This window comes from Strigops habroptila, chromosome Z (genome assembly GCF_004027225.2).
Source record: "Strigops habroptila isolate Jane chromosome Z, bStrHab1.2.pri, whole genome shotgun sequence".
Taxonomy (NCBI): Eukaryota; Metazoa; Chordata; class Aves; order Psittaciformes; family Psittacidae; genus Strigops; species Strigops habroptila.
In genome coordinates this window covers 87,573,734-87,594,667 of record NC_044302.2, presented here as the reverse complement: position 1 = coordinate 87,594,667, position 20,934 = coordinate 87,573,734, and the positions used below count along the sequence as shown (strand labels likewise).

General features: G+C 41.3%; 1 protein-coding gene across 7 annotated transcripts in view; it reads right to left on the bottom strand.

Annotated features, from left to right (window-relative positions):
* DAB2 (DAB adaptor protein 2) overlaps nucleotides 1-18,436 on the bottom strand; it is a 28,319-nt gene extending 9,883 nt beyond the window's left edge. For 6 of the 7 annotated variants that reach the window (XM_030512518.1, XM_030512524.1, XM_030512521.1 and 3 more), the window contains exons 1-5: nucleotides 13,722-13,918; nucleotides 3,285-3,404; nucleotides 2,017-2,156; nucleotides 1,188-1,286; nucleotides 729-860 (exon numbers count right to left, since the gene is read on the bottom strand). In XM_030512518.1, coding sequence (XP_030368378.1) covers nucleotides 729-860; nucleotides 1,188-1,286; nucleotides 2,017-2,156; nucleotides 3,285-3,378 — 465 coding nt within the window. In that variant the 5' untranslated portion in view covers nucleotides 3,379-3,404; nucleotides 13,722-13,918. Of the gene's footprint in view, nucleotides 1-728; nucleotides 861-1,187; nucleotides 1,287-2,016; nucleotides 2,157-3,284; nucleotides 3,405-11,155; nucleotides 11,163-13,721; nucleotides 13,919-18,430 lie in introns of those variants that run through there. The other variant, XM_030512519.1, reaches the window with a different exon arrangement.
* Between the last annotated feature and the right edge of the window lie 2,498 nt (nucleotides 18,437-20,934).

The following is a 20,934-nucleotide window of genomic DNA, read 5'->3' as shown; positions in this document are numbered from 1 at the left end:
TATAAAGACATTATAAGGCAAGCTAATTAACCATAAATATCTAACTTAAGTTCAGATCATCTAGGAAGCTGCATAATATGCAACAGTAATTCCAAGCAGCTTGTTTCCAATACTGCTTATGTACAGATTGTCTTCAGAGAGACAAACCCTGAACATAGGATCTCTGCATAGGAAGGAACTTACCATAGAAGGATCAGAATCCCTCCCAAGACAAAGTCCAGGAAGACCAGACCTACCACTCACTAGGCCCAGAAACAGCACTGCAGTTGAGTAAGTCTGTTTTCACTGCTGTGCAAAATAAAGCAGCATGTGAACTAGACTAGTGGAGTTCTAGCATAATTCCTGTTAATTCTGAGTGAATCTTTGGCTATTTGTTTCAGGAACTAGCATTCTCACTGAGAGTAACTGGACACTGTACAGGAAAGAACATGATAACGGCTCCTGTTCATCTCACTAGTGATTTCCATACTGCATGGACAAATTAGGCAAGGTTAATTATAGTAAGCAAGGCTTCTTTCTTCTGGACTACAGAAAAGCTGAACAAGATAGAAGCCATTGGTAACACAGCCAATTCCTACTGCCCTCCTCTAGGAGCAGAGTCTATTCTCCTGTGCTGGTATTCCCCTGTACCTCATAGGGCTAACAGCAAAACACTACACTTATCACACGTTAAGTGTTTACACAATAGCATCACTTATAGCAAGTAGAAAAGGGTGCTTGATCCATACCTGTTGAGCTGTTTTTATAGCAAAAAATTGGTGTTGGCCTTCTCCTCCACATATATAGCCAAAGGCACGATTGTCTGTTACATCCCGAGCAATAAAGGAGATTTTGTTTACTGGATGTTCATGCTCTATAACCTAAAAGGGGGGGGGGGGCGAGGAGGAGGAGGGGAGAAAAATGCTTAAATTGCTAGAGACATAATAGCTGCTTTTCTCTGTAATTAAAATGATTGAGACCATTATAAGACTTCAGTTCAAGACTCATTTATCAGACTTTGACTAACTGCAGTAAGATGTAGCTATCTTTCTGGCAGGAGGCTTCAGCATTACCAGCCATTTCACAAGCCATTTTTCACATGTAGAAAGGGGGACATGATGCCATTAAGGAACCTAGCTCAGATGGTCTAACTTCCAAGTGCCTCACATGCTTTAAGAATCACATTAAGAGAGTAAGTCATATCTTACCCCAGTTTTCTCATCTATTATTTTGATACCAGAGAGGGAGATGTTCACCCAGATCTTCTGTTTGTGTTGACCCTGGGAACGGGCCGCCGCTGCCATTCCCTAAAAAGGATGAATATCAAAGAACCAATGAGACTTCTGTTAGATTGAGTTTAAAGTTGCTCCCTTACATTCCCTATAAGCCTAAGGCTGTGACCCTACTAGTGCTAGTCTAGTTATTCCTATGCAACTTTACAGTTCGAGCAGCATTCCTCTTACAACATATGCCTGGCTAGGTTTGAGGCAATACGTCAGAACTAGATTGTGTTTCCCCCGTAAATGTTTTAGAGCTTTAAAACTTCTTATCTTAGTTCACTAAACTGCTGCAGTAGCAACACCTTTATGAGATTTCTCAACCTGATTTGAAGCTCTGCGAATGTTAAGCACTTCAGAAGTAACTTTTTGTTGCTGCAGTCTCATTTATTCTTTGGCTTATCTGTGTCTCTTGGTGTCACTATTGCCATAGGATGCCAATTTGTGCTTTGAAGTTAATGTTAAATTGCAAGTTCCTCCCTCCCCATCCAAAACCCCAGCTCACTGTGATCAAGTTCATACTATTAGCATCCATACTGGATGCCTACAAGAGAACCAAAGGAACATTCCCAAGCTATTAGAGAAACACTGTCCTTTGAGCAAGGGGTTACAGCCTTAGAAGCAACATGCATCTAGGATGTGCTGTTATTTTACTGTGTTACCATTAAGCTGCATTTGAGCTTGCGCCAAAGTGATCATTTGATCTGCTTTCTGAAGGCTACCCAGAAGGTGTTCCTGACATGCCAGCTCAAGCCCTTACCTTCAGCTTCATCATTGAATCCTGACTCATTTTGTCTCCTCTTGCCTCTGGGACATCATCAATGCCAATCAGTTTAGCTTTGTATCTTACACCATCACCTTTGAATCTAGTCAAGAGAGATTCATCTGTCTTTTCTGACCCTGAAGAGAGAAAAACTTGTTGGTTTGGGGTTTTTTTTTGTTTTGTTTTTAAAAAGACATGTTTAAGAACTCAAAGCCCAGCATAGACAAATCCAACATAAAAGCACATACTAAAACTGTCCCTTGAGTATAGGTCACTAACAACCCTTAGTCCTTCCAGTACTATGTGCATGGCAAGATATTTACTCCTTTAAGCTCACTGTACTCTTGTAGCATCTGGCTTCAGTTCAAGAACAGTGCTTAATATTTGAGGACTTCAGAATACTTGTTTGCCACATAAAAAACCTAAGATATTTATAGGCAACAGCCAAGTAGATATAAGTGCTAAGGAAAACAAATCAAGCAGAAATGGTACTTCCCATGGCTATACATGATGCTCAATATGCCTTTCAGAAGTTAGCACCTAGTTCCTTGGTAGTCAGACCTCTTCTTGGCATTCAAGAATCTCCTATATCCTGTGCTAGAACTTTTTATCAGCACCATTATTTCTACAGCAAGTCCTACTACCGCCATCCCTGTAATACATTGGGATTTTAGCTAATTTACTCTTTCAGCTGTTGCCATCACTTCTCAGAACTGCTTGTTTTTCTTCTCTACATGCTCAACATACTCTGACTGTGTACCTCAGCATGTATTTCTCTATGAGGTAACTATATTTACATGAAAATACTATGAAAAGTAATAATCTGGATCTACAATAATTCCCATGAAATGAGTTTTCTAGCTTCTCTGGACAGGAGTCCGTACCTGTATCTAACACATCACTCCCTCTCTTGAAGGAAGCTAGTTTAGGTTCAGTCTGTCAGCTACCTGGATGGTCCTGGGTCTGGCCACCTCCCCAGGAGGCTTTCACTTCTCTGGGCTTTTGGTGACTTCTCAGGCTCAGGAAATGAGTCATTTAACAAGTGGAACTGAGAGCTTTAGAACTCAGAGGTGGAAAAAACCCAACCCTTTCAAGCTAAATCCTGTCTTCCAGTTAGATTAATTTTACTAGATTACTTACTGACTTTTATGATCAGCTTGAAACCTCCAAGTTAAACTATGTTGTGAGAGTGATCTTAGTTTTAGGCAACTGAAAGATTAAGGATACTGACTGGAAGAGGTGTTCAAGAGGCAAGCATTTCTTACCTTTCTTTTTTTCCTTCTTTGAGGGTTGTGCTTTTGGTGGAGCCTGTTGCTCAGGCTGGCTGTTGGTAGTTGTAGTTTCAGCTTCAGTAGACATGGTGAGAAGATGATCAGGTATGCTTGCTGTAGATTTTAAAAATCAAGACAACAATTAGTAGGCAGATGTAACATTTTACATTCTTTAATAAGAAATATTCTTATTAAACCTGTCAGTCCAACTTTGTTCTGCTGGACACCAGAGCCTGCTAATGCCTGGAAGTTTCAGTAGTGATCATACAGTAAGTCCAACTCAATGTCAGGCTACAAAGAACATGAAGTTATGGCCAGTAGGTGATGAACCCTCACCTCAGTAATACCTAATCAGTAGATCACATTGACCTGCATCCACAGGCTGTACTTGCATCACTCTGTTTTAATCTGCCAACTTTCAGCTTTTTACCCTTTAAAACTATTTATAGAACCTCAGATATTTTGCTCTATTCTCCTTCAGCACTGTCAGCTGCATGTCTGTAGTAGGATAGAACGCAAGAAACATTTGCTAGGATCCGTTTCGAATGCCCATGAAGATGACACCAAAACACTCAAAAGAAGCCACTAGATCTTATTCATGTTTCTATAACTAATGGAAGTCTGAGGCTACCACCCAACAGGTAAAACCAAATAAAGTCCTTAGGCTGCACACAGACTGCTCCAGGAAAAAACCAACCAACCAAAAAAAACTCAGCAACAAAAACAAAATCCAAACCCAACCAACAAAACAAAAAGCCCCAGAACAAAACCTGAAACCAAAGCCCTACACCATTGTCTTAACACCAATGGAGTAACCTTAGATTTAGTTTTTTTTTTTTTTTTTTTTAAGAAAACCCCTGCAAGTAAACAGAAACTATGGGCTAGTATGACAACTAGTCAACTAGTCATAGCCATGAGACCCTGTTGCCTCTGAGATACAATAGCCATAAAAAAAGATCCTGCAGTTACTGTGTTTTGTTCCTACACAGCTGAAGCATTGATTCACATTTACCAGAGGGACTCATTGTTTGTATGGAGTTCTGAAGATCATCTACACCTAGCCATAAAGAACTGGACATTCACACTTGCTATAGAAACTGTTCTATGAATCTTCTGTTTGGGGTATTGCAGTGGCTTCAGTTAGTCTCTTTAATTTTAGGGTGACAAATGAAGCTAAGATATTGTTCAGATTATTAAGTAGTTGGACTACCCTCTACTAGTAACTTCCCTTATATCCCAGTGAGCAGTCAGAGACCAAAACACTCGTTTTACTCAGCACACCATTTGATACACACTGTGTACCCAGATACAAGTGCTGAAGTACTGCATATCCTCTACCATTAGAATCTTGTATTTCCCAATAGCCTATTCCTCATTTGCCTTAGTTACAGCTAATGCTTTATCCATTACTTGGAAGTTACTTTCAGTGTTGTGCTCTCACTCCTGCCTTCCCCTCTTTCCCCCAATTCATTACTAAGTCAATAGCTACAAACTGACTCATCCAGCTTGCTATTAAGAGTAACGGATGTCAATGCTTAACTGATTCTTAACATAGGAAGAACAAAAATTCCTAGGTCTCCAAGAGAGAATTTCACACTGAAGGCCTCCATTTCCATTTAGCCAGGAGGGAGGCCTTCAGGGAACTAGCTGTTAGTGTATGCAAAGTTAGATTTAGCTATTTACCAGATGGTTTGTGAATTGCATTTAGCATTGCCCAAGTAAATCAGAGAAAAAAGTGCTCATATGGCAGCTTTACCTATTCTTCTCTGTAAGCAAGTTTATAGGGCCACAGCTACAGAGCATAGTGTTGCTGGGAAAATTTCAAGTGATTCTGAGTAGCACTAGATGTTAGAGGAAGAGTTAATACACAAAGCCATGGTTATTTAGGAAATGTTACCACTGGAAGGGCAGTTTGTATACCTGTTCTGACACAGCAGCAAGGGGAAAACTATTACAGCCAACAGGAATTTTTACAGGATACTTGCACCATGCCTAAAAAAGACTGTGCCCATTGAAAGCCATACATTAAGCAGATAAAATGAAGCCAAATAAATTCTACTCTAAAGCTACACTAGTTTGCCTGATGATATAGTTTTGGGTGGAGATAGTCTTTGGACTTAAGCATAATGACCCTCTCCCTAGATTTATCAAGTTCTTCAGAAACAAAGAGGAAGGAAAGACAGAGTTAGGTTGAATCATTGGTTAACCACCCACCCCCATCTGGAAGGTTACTGTTCAGAGAATGGAATGACATAGCCTGGAGAAGAACTGAGCTATAACATGCTCTCTAGGAGCTGAGTCATAGCTTTAGGACATTCTGCTCAGCTCCATGCTGGAAAGAAGAAATAATTCTCTCAAGGCACTGAGTCCTGCCTGTCAGTGGTCCTGCTTCCCCAATTTAGTTGGTAGAGCTATACTCAGCTCTGGTGTTATACACCCACAGTAAATATCTCATTCTGAAGTAAAGCTAAGAGGCAATAACAAGCAAATAACCTAGGGAGGAGCAAATATGCACAAGCAAGACCTCACTTTGGCAAACGCTGCATGGCAGAAATCCAGATGGGCAGTTGCCATCTTTAAACTTTAGTCATCCCTCCATTATTGCCATCTGCCTCTATCCTATGGAGGTGCAGACAGCACAAGACCCCAAGGTGAAGGAAGATGGGCAGGAATACACACAACACCAGCTGAACCCCTGCAAATACCCCATCTTACTGTCAGAAGTGCATTCTCAGTTAGTAATGCAATTGAGAAGGTTAGCAAGAGCTTTCTCTCCAGTTTATGGGACACACTCTCCCAGTTGTTACACCTTTGGAGGACTCAGTGTCTGAGAATCACATCTCTGGAGCTAGATAACTAGTGAAAATAAGAATGTAACGTTAGACAAAGCCTGCCTTAATACAGGTTCATATTTTAAATAACTTCTTGACGTCTTAGTTAAGCCACAAGACTAGCATAAAATTGCTTTAGGCTTTACCTTAAAATTTCATTGGAGTGGGGAGCAACACTAAGTTGCTTGAGCTAGCAGTAATCTAGTCTGCTTGTGGTACAACAGTCTCTACCACAACTAGATTTGTATATTCTATGCTTTAGACCCAAGTTAAAGCTGTGCAAGGTCTTTGTCACACTTAAGTTTGGCTTATCGTCATGGAAAGTGCTGGTGTTCTCTACATGCAAGTAACAAATTAAGTTAAAAATCTTCTGGTTTAGTTCTTGCTCTTGCTTGGATGCTTCCTTTGACAGTACTCGATCCCTTAATATTTCCTTACTTAGACTGCAGGAGTAAAGCAACAAAAGACCAGAACTGTTTTATTATGCTTGAATTCTGAGTTCATCTGAAAAGAGCAAGCCAACAGCATGGCAGGGTTAGAGATGCATGTGCTTTTATGCAAGGACACTCTTGCCTACAGTTACACTGGCATAGTGAAGAACATGATCATTTCCACAGCAACTACATCAGTAGACTGTTAGTGATGGCTTTTGAATCTTCTCCATGTAGATAAGTCTGTTGCTATCACCACAACTTAATTACTTACTACACAATTGTATGACTCATTTTAACTCCTATGCTAAATGCACTACTTCAAAAGTCTTAGACTGCAGAAGCACCCCAAACTCTTGTCTGTATCAGTAGATATACACCACATTTTGCTCATGCATTTTTCAATTTACTCCAGAAAGGGCTTGTTAAGAGACCATTTATAATATATTCCTCCTTTCCTATGAGGACTATCCTGTGAAGAGCAAATACTGATCACTCCTTAGGGAAAGGCCGTTTCAGGCCCTCGACACATAAGACTCGAAGTACTACCTGCTACCTACTCTCTCAAGTTGGACAACTCTCCGTTCAAGCACTGTACTTAGTTCCACACATCAACCCTGGGAAAGTTGGTCTGAAGACTTCGGGCATACTGTGCTTTTGGTGTCTTCTCCGAACTGCTTACAAGGAAAGCTATTGGTAGTGACAAGTCATCCTTGAAATACCTGTTTCTTAGCAAGACTTGAACCACATGCCAAATAGTTTTGTTGAGCAACATTCAGTTTCCCTTGAGGAGATGCTTTCACAATTATCCCTTACTCAAGCAGGGGGCGGCAACATGGTAGCTACTCTTAATGATCATATTTTTGTCCTGTGCACAGGGGCTTGAGAATCTTCATTATTGCTGTAGTCCATCATGGGATTTAAAGGTTGAACAATAACACTCACCCAATGACGGGCTTCTTCCCCTCAGCAGACAAAGATAATTGCCTCAATGTTGATGAAAGCTTGTCTGAGACAAGGTTAGGGACACTGAAAAAGTCAGAGGCAAGGCAGACAAATTAAACATCTGCTCAGCACTCAATACTTTGTCCTTTTCACAGCTTGTGCTCCTTCTCTGTCCCTTGATACTGCAAGTACATGATTCAGCTTAAAGAGTTATTACATGTAAATATTAACCTCAAATTAGCATGTGAAAGGCCAGGAAAGGACAAGAGAAGCTTTTACTACCAGGTGCAATATAGCCTGTTAGGATGAGGTTGTAACCGGAAGCACAGCAATAGTGCTGAACATGCTTCCAAGGCAAGTTGTTCCCTCTCCAAGCCTTCTTGGGTTAGTCAAGTTCTTTTGGTTAGAAGGTTGTATCAGGACCTGCACAATGAAATATCTCTAGCCATCAAGTTCTTGACAGAACAGCTGTTTTCAGAAGGTGGTAAAGTAGCTATCCATTTGGGCAAATCAGTTTTGCTGGCTGAAGCAACAGGTTAAAGGTTAGACAGCAGTAAATATAACGACTAACAAGAATTGAAGTTGTAAAGGCAGATACATTTACTAATAATGGACTATATTGACTAGCAGCATTCTACCCACACTGGCAGCATAAACATACATTTGTGCGAGCCCCTGTATGACTGCCTTAACATTTGCATCAAACAAATTCCTATGTGCATAACTATCACATTTTCTGCCTAGTTCATGCTGCAATGGTGCCCCAAGTAGCCTTGAGAAGCACTAGGCATGCACTAATAAATCAGAAGCATGAACGTGCTACTCAGACTTCTGACTTTTAACAGGGTCATTCATGCTGAGGAGTCAAAATATAATCTAAAATTCCTGATAGACTTAATTATCCACAAGAAATTTCTTCATTATCAGCCTTCCAAAAGGACAGATGCTTTGCAACATGCTAAGGGGCCACTCCTCTGTACTACTTTCTCCAGTTTCCAGTGCCGATGCCTCATAAATCAGTATAATCAGTTCATAAATGAGCCAGAGTTCAGTTGTCTGTTCTAGCTATTGATCAGGAAAGCATCACCTGCCTGTTCATAGGGTAAAGAATATCAGGCCATGTGCCTGCAGTACATACCACTCAATCTTCAGTCAGTACTACTTGTCGATAGTCACTGGATATACCAAACAACCTGGAAGCAAAGCAGTTGTTAATCAAGGCAGCTAGTGTTTACTTAGATGCAAACTAGTTTGAACTAGACAACAGCTCAAACACTTAATTTCCAACTGTACTTCTAACTCCCTCCTGCCTAGAGGGACTGCTTCTGATTGATTTGCTGGTTAGTATGGCAAAGGACTCTTGCCAATAACCATGCTCTTCACTCTCTTCCTCAGAGGAGGAACTTGACACATATTGAAGCTGTTATCATAGGTTATTTCAGCTGCATGCTGTTAACTGTCCAGTGCTGGCAGAGTTATCCCTCTTTGCAGTTTGTGTGTGTGCAAGCTGTACTGAGAGATTGCATATGTTCTGTATAGCCTATGCTGAACTGTAAGTGTTCTCTACCCGTTCACAAATACATCTGTATGAGCAACAGAATTTTGTTGTATTATTCCTTTATTCACCCAACCTAAAACCATGTAGTCATGGCCACAGTGTCAAGTACTGCAGTTTGTTTACCCAGCCTGATGGTGCCATAAGCAGCCAAAAACCTGTCCTTAAACATTCATGCCAGCAGTATTTGAAGAACCCTCCATCTAGTGCACAGCTATTGTGCCTTGTTGCATAAACTGTTGTAGCAGTCATTATCACAAGAGTCACTCTATACTGTCTCTTTTAAGAGATGCAAGTTATGATTGTGATGTGTTATCAGAGTTCTGTTTGCACATTATGAGGTCAGGATCTTCTACAGCGTTTTCAGTTCTCAGGTATTGCGAGGCAGACTACTTAATACAATGGTTACTTGTGCCTTCAAAATTAGCCATTACCAAGGGCCCCAGCTCTCACTTGTATATGCAGCAAGAATTCAATGAATAATTAAACAAGACACAAATCTAAAAAGGTGGTACAGAAAGTTCTATATCAGAAGTAAAAAAAAAAAAAAGTTAATCAGGATTTTCAGAGCTCCACTGCAGCTCCCTCAGTAACTGTCCAACTAAACAGCTAGTCAAATTCCACAGATGACTATTCTGCAGTAAGTTTCTCTATTTGAAGTTGTAGTTACACGTATTTGTGATGTACATTGGAGAAAATTCACATTATTGATCCTAAATTCAGACTCTGAAGTAATCCTCACCAGACTCTCCCCGATTTTACATCTCTGTGATGGTCTTGATATCATATTATGTGGATGCCCCATCCCTCAGAAGCAAGCCCTCCATCGTGCCCTAGAGTTTACCTTCCACTAGCCAGGCTAGCAGCTGTTTGTAGACAGATCTCTTCAAGCTGCTCGAAAAATAGTTCTTACTTATACAGTGACCTTTGTGCCCCTCCTTAAAGCACGAATAACCCTGTTCTGGGAGAGCAGAGATGTCTGAAAGATAGAAGCACAGGTTACAATATTAACACCACATCCTTCATGTTCCAAACTTGTGTTACCCATTACTAGGAGTAAAGTCACACCTATAGGTGTTTTAGCCATGTGACAGGTGTGTAAGAGCTCTTGTAAGAGGAGATTTGCTGTTGTGTGATGCATCAGCGTTAAAGAGTACACTTTGCTAGAAGAGCTAGTTCCTAGTTGATGTTCTCATGAAGCCTCCTGACTGTCAAGATAAAGGTCTATTATCCTATCTCAGGCCTTCTTTTTCTGTTCAAGAGATAATCCTCATGAAGTATTTCACCTCTCATATCTTCTTGTTTAAGGACAGAACAGCAGGAAATTCAGCTCCAAGGCTGATAGTCTGTCCTTGACTGGCCCTATGATGCCTGAGCTTTGAGATTCAAGGTTACATGCCCCAGCCATGAAGCTTTATTAGAAAAATAAAATTTTAAAAAAAGTTAATCCCACAGATATTTGGGAATAAAGGTCTGCAGGGCATTTCATCTGAGACATTTCATCCTCAAACACTCCATAGCTTATGCAAAGAACATCCTTTCAGAAGAAGAGAAACTGGAATGGTTTATGCCCATCAGCCAGGGCTGACAGGAATCAGACGGGAGAAGATGCTTTGTTCAGCACTCAACTGCCCAGCTTGTATAAATAAGCTATTCCTGTTGAAACTGGTACCTCTTTTTTGTTGACCAGGCCTGCCACTATGCTTCATTCAGCTTCTTTATAACCTTGAGACCCTTGAACCTAGATACGGCCTCAAAATCAGCTTTCTAAAGACAGTTTGTTTTGTCAGTTATGCTTCTTAGACACCTTCTAACACAACCCCCAAGTTGTATTTCTGTGGAGTCTACACTGAGGTACAGGAGTAGCAGCTTACACCTGGTTGTGTTTCACAGCAGCTCATTAAGACCTCTCAGAATTCCCTTCCCTCCCCAGAAGACTGAGTCTTTATTCTACTCATAATCCCTTAGTCTATGGGCAAGATCTACGTTTTTCTTCAAAATCCTTGCAGATTACAAGTTACCTTCATGCTATCTTTTCATCATTTCTTTTCACAGAGTCTAGGCAGCAAGCACAATTTGCACCATCAATCCTGTTTCCAGAACAAGCTGGCTTCCTCTGGATGTGGAATTTATTGCTTCATTGTCTAAGAAAATTCATGCTTCTGTAGTGCTCACATATTGATAGCCTTGCTGAATAAAGTCCACAAACATTCACAAGAACTGGCTTAACCCAGCAGGTCACACAACTGCCTAGCAGTGTAAAGCTTACAAGCCATTGATTCACCCTTCCTGACAAGGGCTGGAATCTGGACAGGATGGTTAGGATGGAAAAAAACCACAAAAACACATAGCTTGAGATATGAACTAAATAAAAGTGCATCATATGCTGTTGTCATTAAGCAATATTGACAAACCTGCAGATTTCTTCTCTCCTATTGATGTTGTTCTCTCCTGGTAAGAAAGAAATATATCTGTAGCAGCTACTGGTCTGCAGTGTCCAATAATAGGGTTATGCACCTTGACAAGTAACACTCTTCTCAACAAGAAAGTGGATTGCGTACTGCAGATATATAGAGATACTTAGAAATGTAGCAGAAGGCACAAGTCAGAATGGATAACCATCTCTACCTTCACAAAAGGAAACTGATGCCAGATTTTTGGCATTTGGCCCATCCTTCCAACTGGTAGTGCTGAGCACAACCTCTGGTCCTCAGCCAATAGCTTTGTTTGAAATAACAACACAAGAGATGAGAAGTATCATAAGTCGCAGGACTATCAGAGTAGTACTCGTCTTTCTCCCAGTCTCCTGTCTACAGTGAAAACAACACAAGCCCCTGTTAGATTCACCTGCAGCAGAACCATCTCTTCATTTCGGACTTGGAGAACCTGGCATCGACTCCACTTTACCCTACAGTCCGAGTCACGAGGTTTGCTTGTTAAGCCTCGATTTTTATCATTCACCTGCCATTCCTTTAGCACTCACATCTTCCTTACCATTTCTGCTTGGTTGTTCTCCTCCTCCAAATGCAACTCTAGTGAGTTACTATTAATAGAAATTTATGCTTTATACTTGACATACTTTTAGATCAGTCAGGGAATGTTAGAAACCCAATTATGCCTCAAGAACCATTATACTGGATGCAATTGCAGTGACTCTTTGACCAGACATAGCGGATGACTCCCTCAGACAATCCCCTTCTCCACTGAGAAGGTTTTCGTTGGATTCTGATTCACCTAATTAGCCACCTCACCCACCTCCTGGAAGGTCCTAATGGAGGCTATCAGAAACAATGACATGTTTTTGAAATACAAATTTTGAATGTACCAGTGCCTAGAAAGTCTTCGCAGCCAGCTAGAATATATAGCTTCATAATTACTTCTCACTAATTAGAATCTGCATTTCTATTTTGCGTATCTACACAGGTGTTCCACACAGGTGTTCCCTAAGCATACCTATGCTCATTCCATAGCATACAATAGGCAAATGTAAGCCTACGTGCTCTCAGATTTATTTTGGGCAGCCTTGTTTATGGAAGTTGCAGAAGACTTCCAAGGAAAAAAGAAAAAAACACCCCAAAACACTTCTTAAGGTTATAAAATGCCTTCAGTAAGCAAAGATTAAAACAATTCCGCCCCCCCCCCAAAAGACAAATAAATTAAAAACCAAGTTAATCCTACTTTAACAGGGATTTGTGTGTTTCCCTAGTAAGTGCTGAAATAAACAGCCACAGCTTATCCGAGAGTTAAAAGCTTTGCTACAGAGAAGTCCAGCTGTATTGACAACACCTGCATTTATCTTAGTGCTCAGAGCACAGGCACTATCCCAATGCAAGTGTCATCATATGATGATCATCAGATTTTCAAGTCCCACCAGCTGAGAAGTCAGTTTCTCTGACAAGGTAGAAGACTCATTCCAGTTAATCCCAGACACCTTTAACTATACTCATTTACCATAGACAGAAGTAGCACCCCGAGATTCACCAGCAAGACTGCTCCGTCACAAAAAAGAGGTTAAAAAAAAAAAAGCCAGCCCACGAAACAACACACCACCCCTAACGCACAGCATCCCAACCAACCCTTTCCTTCCTTCTGCTGCTACAGATACTATTTTATATCAGTTACTTATGTAAAGAGTAGTGTTTATATACTTTATTCCCCTAATCCCCTTCTCTCCACACGCAAAACCGAAAACGCATGTTTATTCTGCTCAGCGCCCAGGCTCCCCGGGGCGCCGGCCCTGCCGCAGCGCGGAGCAGGATGCGGGCAGCTTCCCCCCGCGGCAGCCGGGACGCGCTCACGCTGCCGGGACCGGGCAGCGCCGAGCCCTCCACCCCGCTACCCGGAAACCCCAGTGCGGGGCCGGGGCCGCCCCAAGCGCTGCGGACACCCGGCCAGCGCTGCGACCTCGCCGGGGAAGGAAGCGCAGCGCGGCCGGCGCCTTTCGCCCGCGGCTGCGGGAGACAGGGACGGCCGAGCCGGGCTGAGCGAGCCCCGGCGTGGCTGGAGCACCCCCTCCCCGGAGCCACATCTTTGCTGGCCCCCACCGCAGGCACCCAGTGTCGCGCACTCGGGGGAAGGGTCTCCCCACCAGTGACAGCTTCTTCTTCTCCCCCCCCCCCCCCAATTATGGGTTTCGCAGCAGCCAAGCGCTGCTCGCCAAGCTACTTACAGGCTATATCTATGCTGCTCCGTGCATGATCCGATGACTGCAGCCAGCAGCCTGGCTAAGCTCGGGGGCCCCGGTTAAATATTCAGTTGTACCCTCGCTTTCAGATTAGTTAGCCACTCACAGCGAGAGATATGGTTCTAATCAGATGCTGGCAGCTGAGGACTACCCAGGAATGTGCTATGATGTTTTTGCTGCTTGGTCTTGGCTACTCCCCCTCAACGTGTTGGTGCTCACAAGCTTAACCCCTTGCGTGCCGCCGCCCGGCCCCTGCGACGCGGATGGGAGGGAGCTGGGACCCGATAGACACCCCCCGCCCCGGGACGGGGGTCCGTGCCCCACGGGGGACACGTCGAAGAGGAGTGGGGTGGGGGGCCGGGGCAGGGGGACGTGTGGAGCCTGCTGTTTGCAGGACGCAGGTACTGGTGCATCTTAGTTCATGCTTCTTAGGCAGCGATGAGCCCCAAGTCCAAACCAACAGCAAAACAGAAACCCACAAAACCCACCACCAAAACCAAAATACACTCTACCCCTCCAGCCTCCTCCCCAGATCTGTAGCTAGCTGAACCAAAAATATTGGGTCAGTGCAATTCAGTCGCTGGGTCACATCCAGACATGACCTTTGTACTTCCCACTCATCTTTGTTCAAACATCTATCATGTTTTGTTTCCCAGTGCAATAGAACTGTTTTCCAACTTGTATGAAAGAGCCTCTGATAAAAAATCACATTTTTGTCCTTGTAGCAAAACTTATTTTTTTTTCCTCAAGGCTGTAAACTCAGCCTAACATTTATTTTCTCAAAACAGTGCAAATATTTCTGTTCAGAACTGTGATCTTGCCCTCTACAGCAATACCTGATTTAAAAAGAGAAAAAAAGAGCAACACTTTACTTGCAGTTTTAATATATTTGATACATACTTCTAAGCGTTTTGGAAGAGGGAAATGTTTAATACAAAATGACTTTACCAACGGGAAGGTCAGGGTTGAAAACTGGTGGATGCATTTGGTCATCATCTACATCCAAAGCTACCAAACGATAATATACATTCCTTGGTACAGTTTTGTACTCTTGTTTGATGAATAACAAAAGTGGTACTAGCCCAGCTCTGTGCCTGAGATGACTAAAAGCTGACAGGTGCATCTCACTTGCCTGTATTGGTCTTTCATTCCAGAAGTGCTAATTTTAACCAAAAAAGACATGAGGAATGGAAGTATTTTTATACACTAGCCTAGTGTTCAAGGAAGGAAGCGCATGTTACATAAGTAAGGAGGCATTTGCTACAACTAACAGGTTGCTGGCTACTCACATGTCAGTATTTGCAGGATTAGGTCCAAATTCCTTGGGACACTGTTGTATTCATGTTTAACAATGTTGGTTTTGTACAGCTTGCACTGCACTGTACATTGTTTTGAACACCTTGTGCTAGACACCTACCAGCAGGACTGGAACTTCTTGGTCCTGGGGCAGTATGCATTTTAAAGAATAATACTTCGCTCAGCATGCTTTTTGGGAGTTACATAGACTGGCTAACATGAAGGATGACATTGTACCTAGTTTAAACATGGTGCAGTAACAAAGCAACTTCTATAAAGCAGCCCAGCCTGGTGCTGGCATAAGCAGGATTACCATTAGTGCTTTGCCCAACACAAAACCCAAGCATGTTTTGCTGAAATACCTTGAGTAGTGGCACTAATGCTTACGAATATACTATTTGTTTAATTTGGAAGAGCTGAAAATGCTTTCCATTTGCTGATAGAGAGCAGATTGGGAGCCCTTTTGAGATGCAATGAAATTATGTCTTCTACAGCAATGGCAAGAGGTCCTTCACTATCTACCAGCACTTGGGACATCACTAATAATCTCACAGAAAAACATTTTTACTGATAAATGGTTAATAACTAACTGAAAGAAATTACAGTTTTCTTGGACAATAAAAAATGCCTCAATCCTTGAAGGACTGCACTATCTATTTTGTAATTCAACTTAGAACAGCTCCTCAGATGTCCCACATTGTTGAGCTAAATGCTAAAATTCAGAACTGTTGCATTGAACATATGTAATAGAATTGCCTTCTGAACGTAGGAGGAATCCAGGCAGAAAGCCCCACAGGAATTCAGTTATTTCGTCTATATTCACTGTAGGACTTAAAGGGCATGATTTACACTTTATAAAAAGCAAAAAAAGATTTATATTTCTCTACAGCAAAAAAGGATTCAAATGGACAATGGCTGTTACGACTTTAAGCCTGACTATTAAAAGATTACATAAGAGAGACAGTGCTATGTTTTCCAGGATGATGACTATTTCTCTCGCATTTGTTGTGTCTGATCTTAGGTTCAGCCTGTCTATCCAAGGTTATTTTGTTTTCAGTTAACTGCTTGTTGTGCAGAATGGTATCAGCCTCGGCTCTTCCTGATCTCAAACAATTTTTCAGAAGGTCTGAAATTATCTTGAAGTTGCAGCTGGAAACCTTCACCTCAGTGAGTTTTTCTGTCGCCTTTCTGGACGTTGACTCTGTCCAAACCACAGTCGGTCATTAGGATCACTGGGATTCTAGTCTTGGTGGAAACTGGGATAGCAGCATGAAATAAAAACACCAAAGTGCAGAGACCCTCAGAACAGAGCAACTTGAATGCCTTGAAAGTGGTATCAATAACAGTGTGTGAAAAATCTGCTTGCAGCAAAGCAGAGTGGTAGCTAATCTTGCGATGGCTTGCTCAGGAATGTATGGTTTATTATTAAACTAATCTTTTAAGATTTTATTGGAATGTGTTTTCACAATGGTGTTGCTGCCTTTGTGGGCTTTACTATGTATGTGTCATCTTGTCCATAATTAAAATTTTCACTGACAGACCTGGGTCTTTTTTTCCCTTAAACCTCCCACTTTGAATGCTGGAATTTCATTTGAACTTTAAATACTGCCTTGGAATTTGCCATAAGGTAAACTGTCTGCTCGTGTACACTTCCCTTCACTCCTACTAAAGTTGCAGACAGACAATAAGTGGCTGAATGTAAGAGGATTTGCAAACCTGTGTCTTAGTGTTAAAAAAGGGCTGACAGGAGTGAAGTAGTTGTTCAGATGCTCAGGTTGTCCCAGAATTATAACTTCGGAATCTATAGGAATGAAAATTAATGGAAAACTGACGTAGAAAGTGCATTTTCAGTGGAGCTTCACTGCTGTCAACTGGAGAAGGCAAAATATGTCAAAGGAAACACGAAGGAAGAATTTGTACTTCAGCCTTTGGACTTCTCAGCCAAGTTTCTCATGTGACTTGGACTTGCTGACCACTTCTTTTAATAAATTCAGTTAAAGATAAAGTCCACAGAATATCTGAAGCATAAAGCATCCTTGCTATTTTAAAATCTTAGATTGCAATCTATAGTTTGTTTTAGTTTAGCTGTAGGTATATATATCTCTGTGAAATGCAGTTCATACATTAACAGCCTCCGTACCCAAATGCTGGATCATCAACAGACCTCAAACTTGTCTTGGTAACAGTTTCTCTTGGAATCAAGAATAGACTTGAATATTATTTAATTGAAGGCATATTTGTTGAGGCCCAAGTTTGGGTGGCTCGGGCTTCGACTGCCACAGAGATTTAAATTGGTAATATGTTCAGCCATATAGAGGTGATTGAGTGGGAGAAGTGTAAGAACTATTGCCCCTCTCATGAGGTACAACAGCTCTCTCTCAGCCTTAACTAGCTGTAATGTGAGGAAAACACAGTTATTTTAGGTTGCCTTTAGTGTTGTTTGCTAACAATTAAAGCTAAATTCCCTCTCAGCTGATGACTGCTAATACGTGGCTGAGAAAGGATGTCTTCCCATAGTACTTTACCCTCTGCCAGAGAAACTTCAGCAGGAGATAGTGATGTTTAGGACTGGAAGCTCATGCTTTGCCATTATAGTGCTGCAGTTCTCCAGCCTTGAGGTTCTACCTGTCTGATGTGGTCATCAGCACAACACAGGCTTCCAAAACAAGAGACACATTGTGGAGTCATTCGGCAGTTTTTCATATCTCCTCTGGTTTGCAGCCATAGTTTGCCTCAGGCCTTACTGTGGATGTGTGCTGGCATGGAGGGTAGGCATCCTTTTTTGCCACACAACATGGCCATGGTACGCAGCTTACAATAGTGCCTCTGTTCCTAGCATGGCTGTGCTTGGCTCAATGGCCAGCAAATTTTAGTTGGAGCAGCAGTAACATTTCCATCAGTGAAAGCCAGTGCTTGGTCACTGGTATGGTCAACCAGGAGCATGAATTTGTCTGAGAAAAAAATATGCTGGTAGGCAATATCATTTGAAAGAGGATGCTGCCCACACACATGTTGAATAAATAAATACAGTATTTTGTTTGACAGCTGCGAGATGAAGAAAATCCATGTTCTCTGACCATTAGGCTACTCTATAAATGGTGGGAGGCAACCACTTTCTATCTTGCAGGAAGAGTGGCCAGAATCCGTGGCCTGGATGACAGTGCTTGTGCACATACATTCTTGCATACAGGCAGGGATTTTGACCACACTGTGCTTCTTCCCTGGAGAGGTGCTATGTCCAGAAAAGAGAGAGAATTTCAGATGTATCCCTCTTGGCAGTGTTTCACATTGGCTGGCTGTAGCTCCTTCTGTTTGTGTGCATTATATGTTCTGACTCTGTTTTTTGAGTCCACAGCTGGTGGCTGACTTTTGGGCTTCATAATATTTAGCATCCAAACATGTGAGCCTCTTCTGGGTTCTGGCCCATCATTCCTAACCTGTACAGATTGTTAAATGGAGTTAGACATTTGCAAATTCTGCTAAAAATGCCTTGACTTTTAGGTGTTTAAATAGTTTTATAAACTTAGACTTACTCCTTTCAGTTAATTGAAACCTGTCTTTGGTGTGCTGTACAATTCCCTGTCTACATGCATCAACATGAAAGCTTTCCCTTAACCCTTGTGATGTGTAAAGAGGAGCTGCATAATTTAGACATTGTACACAATTTAGATCTAAGCAAATCCAGAAGAATGTATTAAAAGCCATAGAATCTTTTTTGATGTGGCATAATCAGGTGTAGACATCCTTGACAATATGGGTTCTATCACATTTTCAAAGATTGTCTCTGTAGTTATAAGTAGGTAGAGCAGAAGGGAATCTGAGATAATATAACTTTATCTGAAATTTTAAGAATTAAACCTCAGCTTTGAATTTGGCCAAGTAAATGAGTACGTAACTAAGGAGCCCAAACAAATACAATCTTACTGTCTGAAAGGTGTCAGCTACATCTGTGTGAGACTGTGACGTTAGATTTGTTTTTAGCTCAGAAATGGTCAAAGCCAGGAAACAACACTGTTGGGATCAGTCATCCAGAAAAAGAAATACATACAGTTCTTTCTCCTATCGTCTGTAATGAACTACTTTGATTACAGTGTTTCTGTGTTTATGGACTTTCAGAAATCTTCCTCAAATCGTGTTTACTATGTAGGGTAAGCCATCCTGATTTATTTAGTGCACCTTAGAGTAGTATGCTGCTCTGAAAGACCAGACCAGGCATATTTATGTAACAATACTCAAAAGGTGGTACAAATACATTCAAAAAATGTTCATAAGTAAGTTGCTTTTATTGCCTGAACTTAGACAGAGTGCGGTTCAGAGGTGTAGTTTATTCTACAGAGTGACTTCAGATTCAAAGTGGGCACAGACCTCAGGTGTCCTACGCAAATACTGAAATTAATCTGCTTGAACAGAGGCCTTCTGCTAACAGTGCCCTGGGTAAATGTGTTCTTCCCTACTTTTAATCCCATTAACACTTTAACATGCTTGAGGTAACAGAGGTGATAACTTGTAGAAAATTAGTAATACATTCACAGTATTTAGATATTAGTCATGTGACATGTGCTCTAAGGAGAAGAATTAATCCTCTTTGTGCCCTTTACCTTTCATTATGCTTTTCTTCTCACTTTGATTGCTTCTCAGCATTTCTTACAATTGTTCCTGCTCTTTTCACAGAAGACAGCATGTGCTACCTGCTACCTTTGCTTGTTTTCTGGTTCTCTTTTCCCTGATTTTCTAGAACTACATCTCTAGCTAGAATTGTCTGGTTGTCGTTCATCCATATTTTCTAGAATAGCTTTTTCTTGTAGGAGTTCCTTGCCTTCATGGTAGCCTTGCTGCCTTGTTGGCAACTCCTATTTTTGCATCTTTCTTTTCTACTTTGTAAGTAGCACATCATGAAGTGGTACTTACAGTAGCACATCATGAAGTGCTACAACAGTGAAGTTGTTGCCTCTTCCTTTTTGTTTTTCTTTAGTTTGTCAGTCTCTGGCATTAGCTTATCAAATGCGAGCTTTGTACCAGCCTTCACGAACAAACACATCAATGTCAGGTGTGCATTTGGAGACCACTTCTTCCCATATATATGTAATTACATTTATTCTAAAATTTACAGAATTTGGCTAATAATATTTTGTTCAGGTTGACCCATCCTTACTGTCATCTAAAGTCTTTATATTTCACTCAGAGTTAATGTCTTTGGTTTTAGTTCATGGAAAGGGACATAGAGGATGGTTATGCAAGTTTCTAGTATATGTTCCTGACATATGTGAGAAAATGGAGGCTCTGTTGCTCTTTTAATTAATATCAATTTCGTGGGAGTGCATCTGGGCCCTGAAGATCCGTGCTTGACAATGCTGAGTACAAAAGACAAGAAACAGAATAGTTCAATATGATTGCTTTGAAATATGCAGGCTCCACAGCCTCAATCTCCCCATTTTGTAGGTTGAATATCTGAAAAAAACAGATGTTTTATGACTTGTCTTCAGGAGCATTAATAGCCTAAGATGATTCCTGTTTCATCTGAAATGTTTACATCTTAGGCATTGGAGGTCTTGAAACTTTGAAGCTCACTTTGTGGCTTTGACCATGCTAGTTTGCCTTTACTCAAACTGGTAGGAAAGTTGGGGCAAAGCCATTTTCTGAGTTCAACTAAATAAATTTTGTAGGGTACTTGTAAGATCAGCATCAGGATATGACTCTTACTTCTCAGACTTCCCTCATTCCTCTAAACTTCCTGTTTACTAAAGGGTTTTTTTTTTTTAGTTTTTTTATACAAAGATTCCTCTTACTGCTTTTCAGAGTCTAATATTTTTACAAGTCAAATTAGACTTTTGTGTTTCCCTTTGTCATAACTGTTGTAAAACATGGTTAAAAGATATTTGCAAAGTCATAAAATGATTATGAT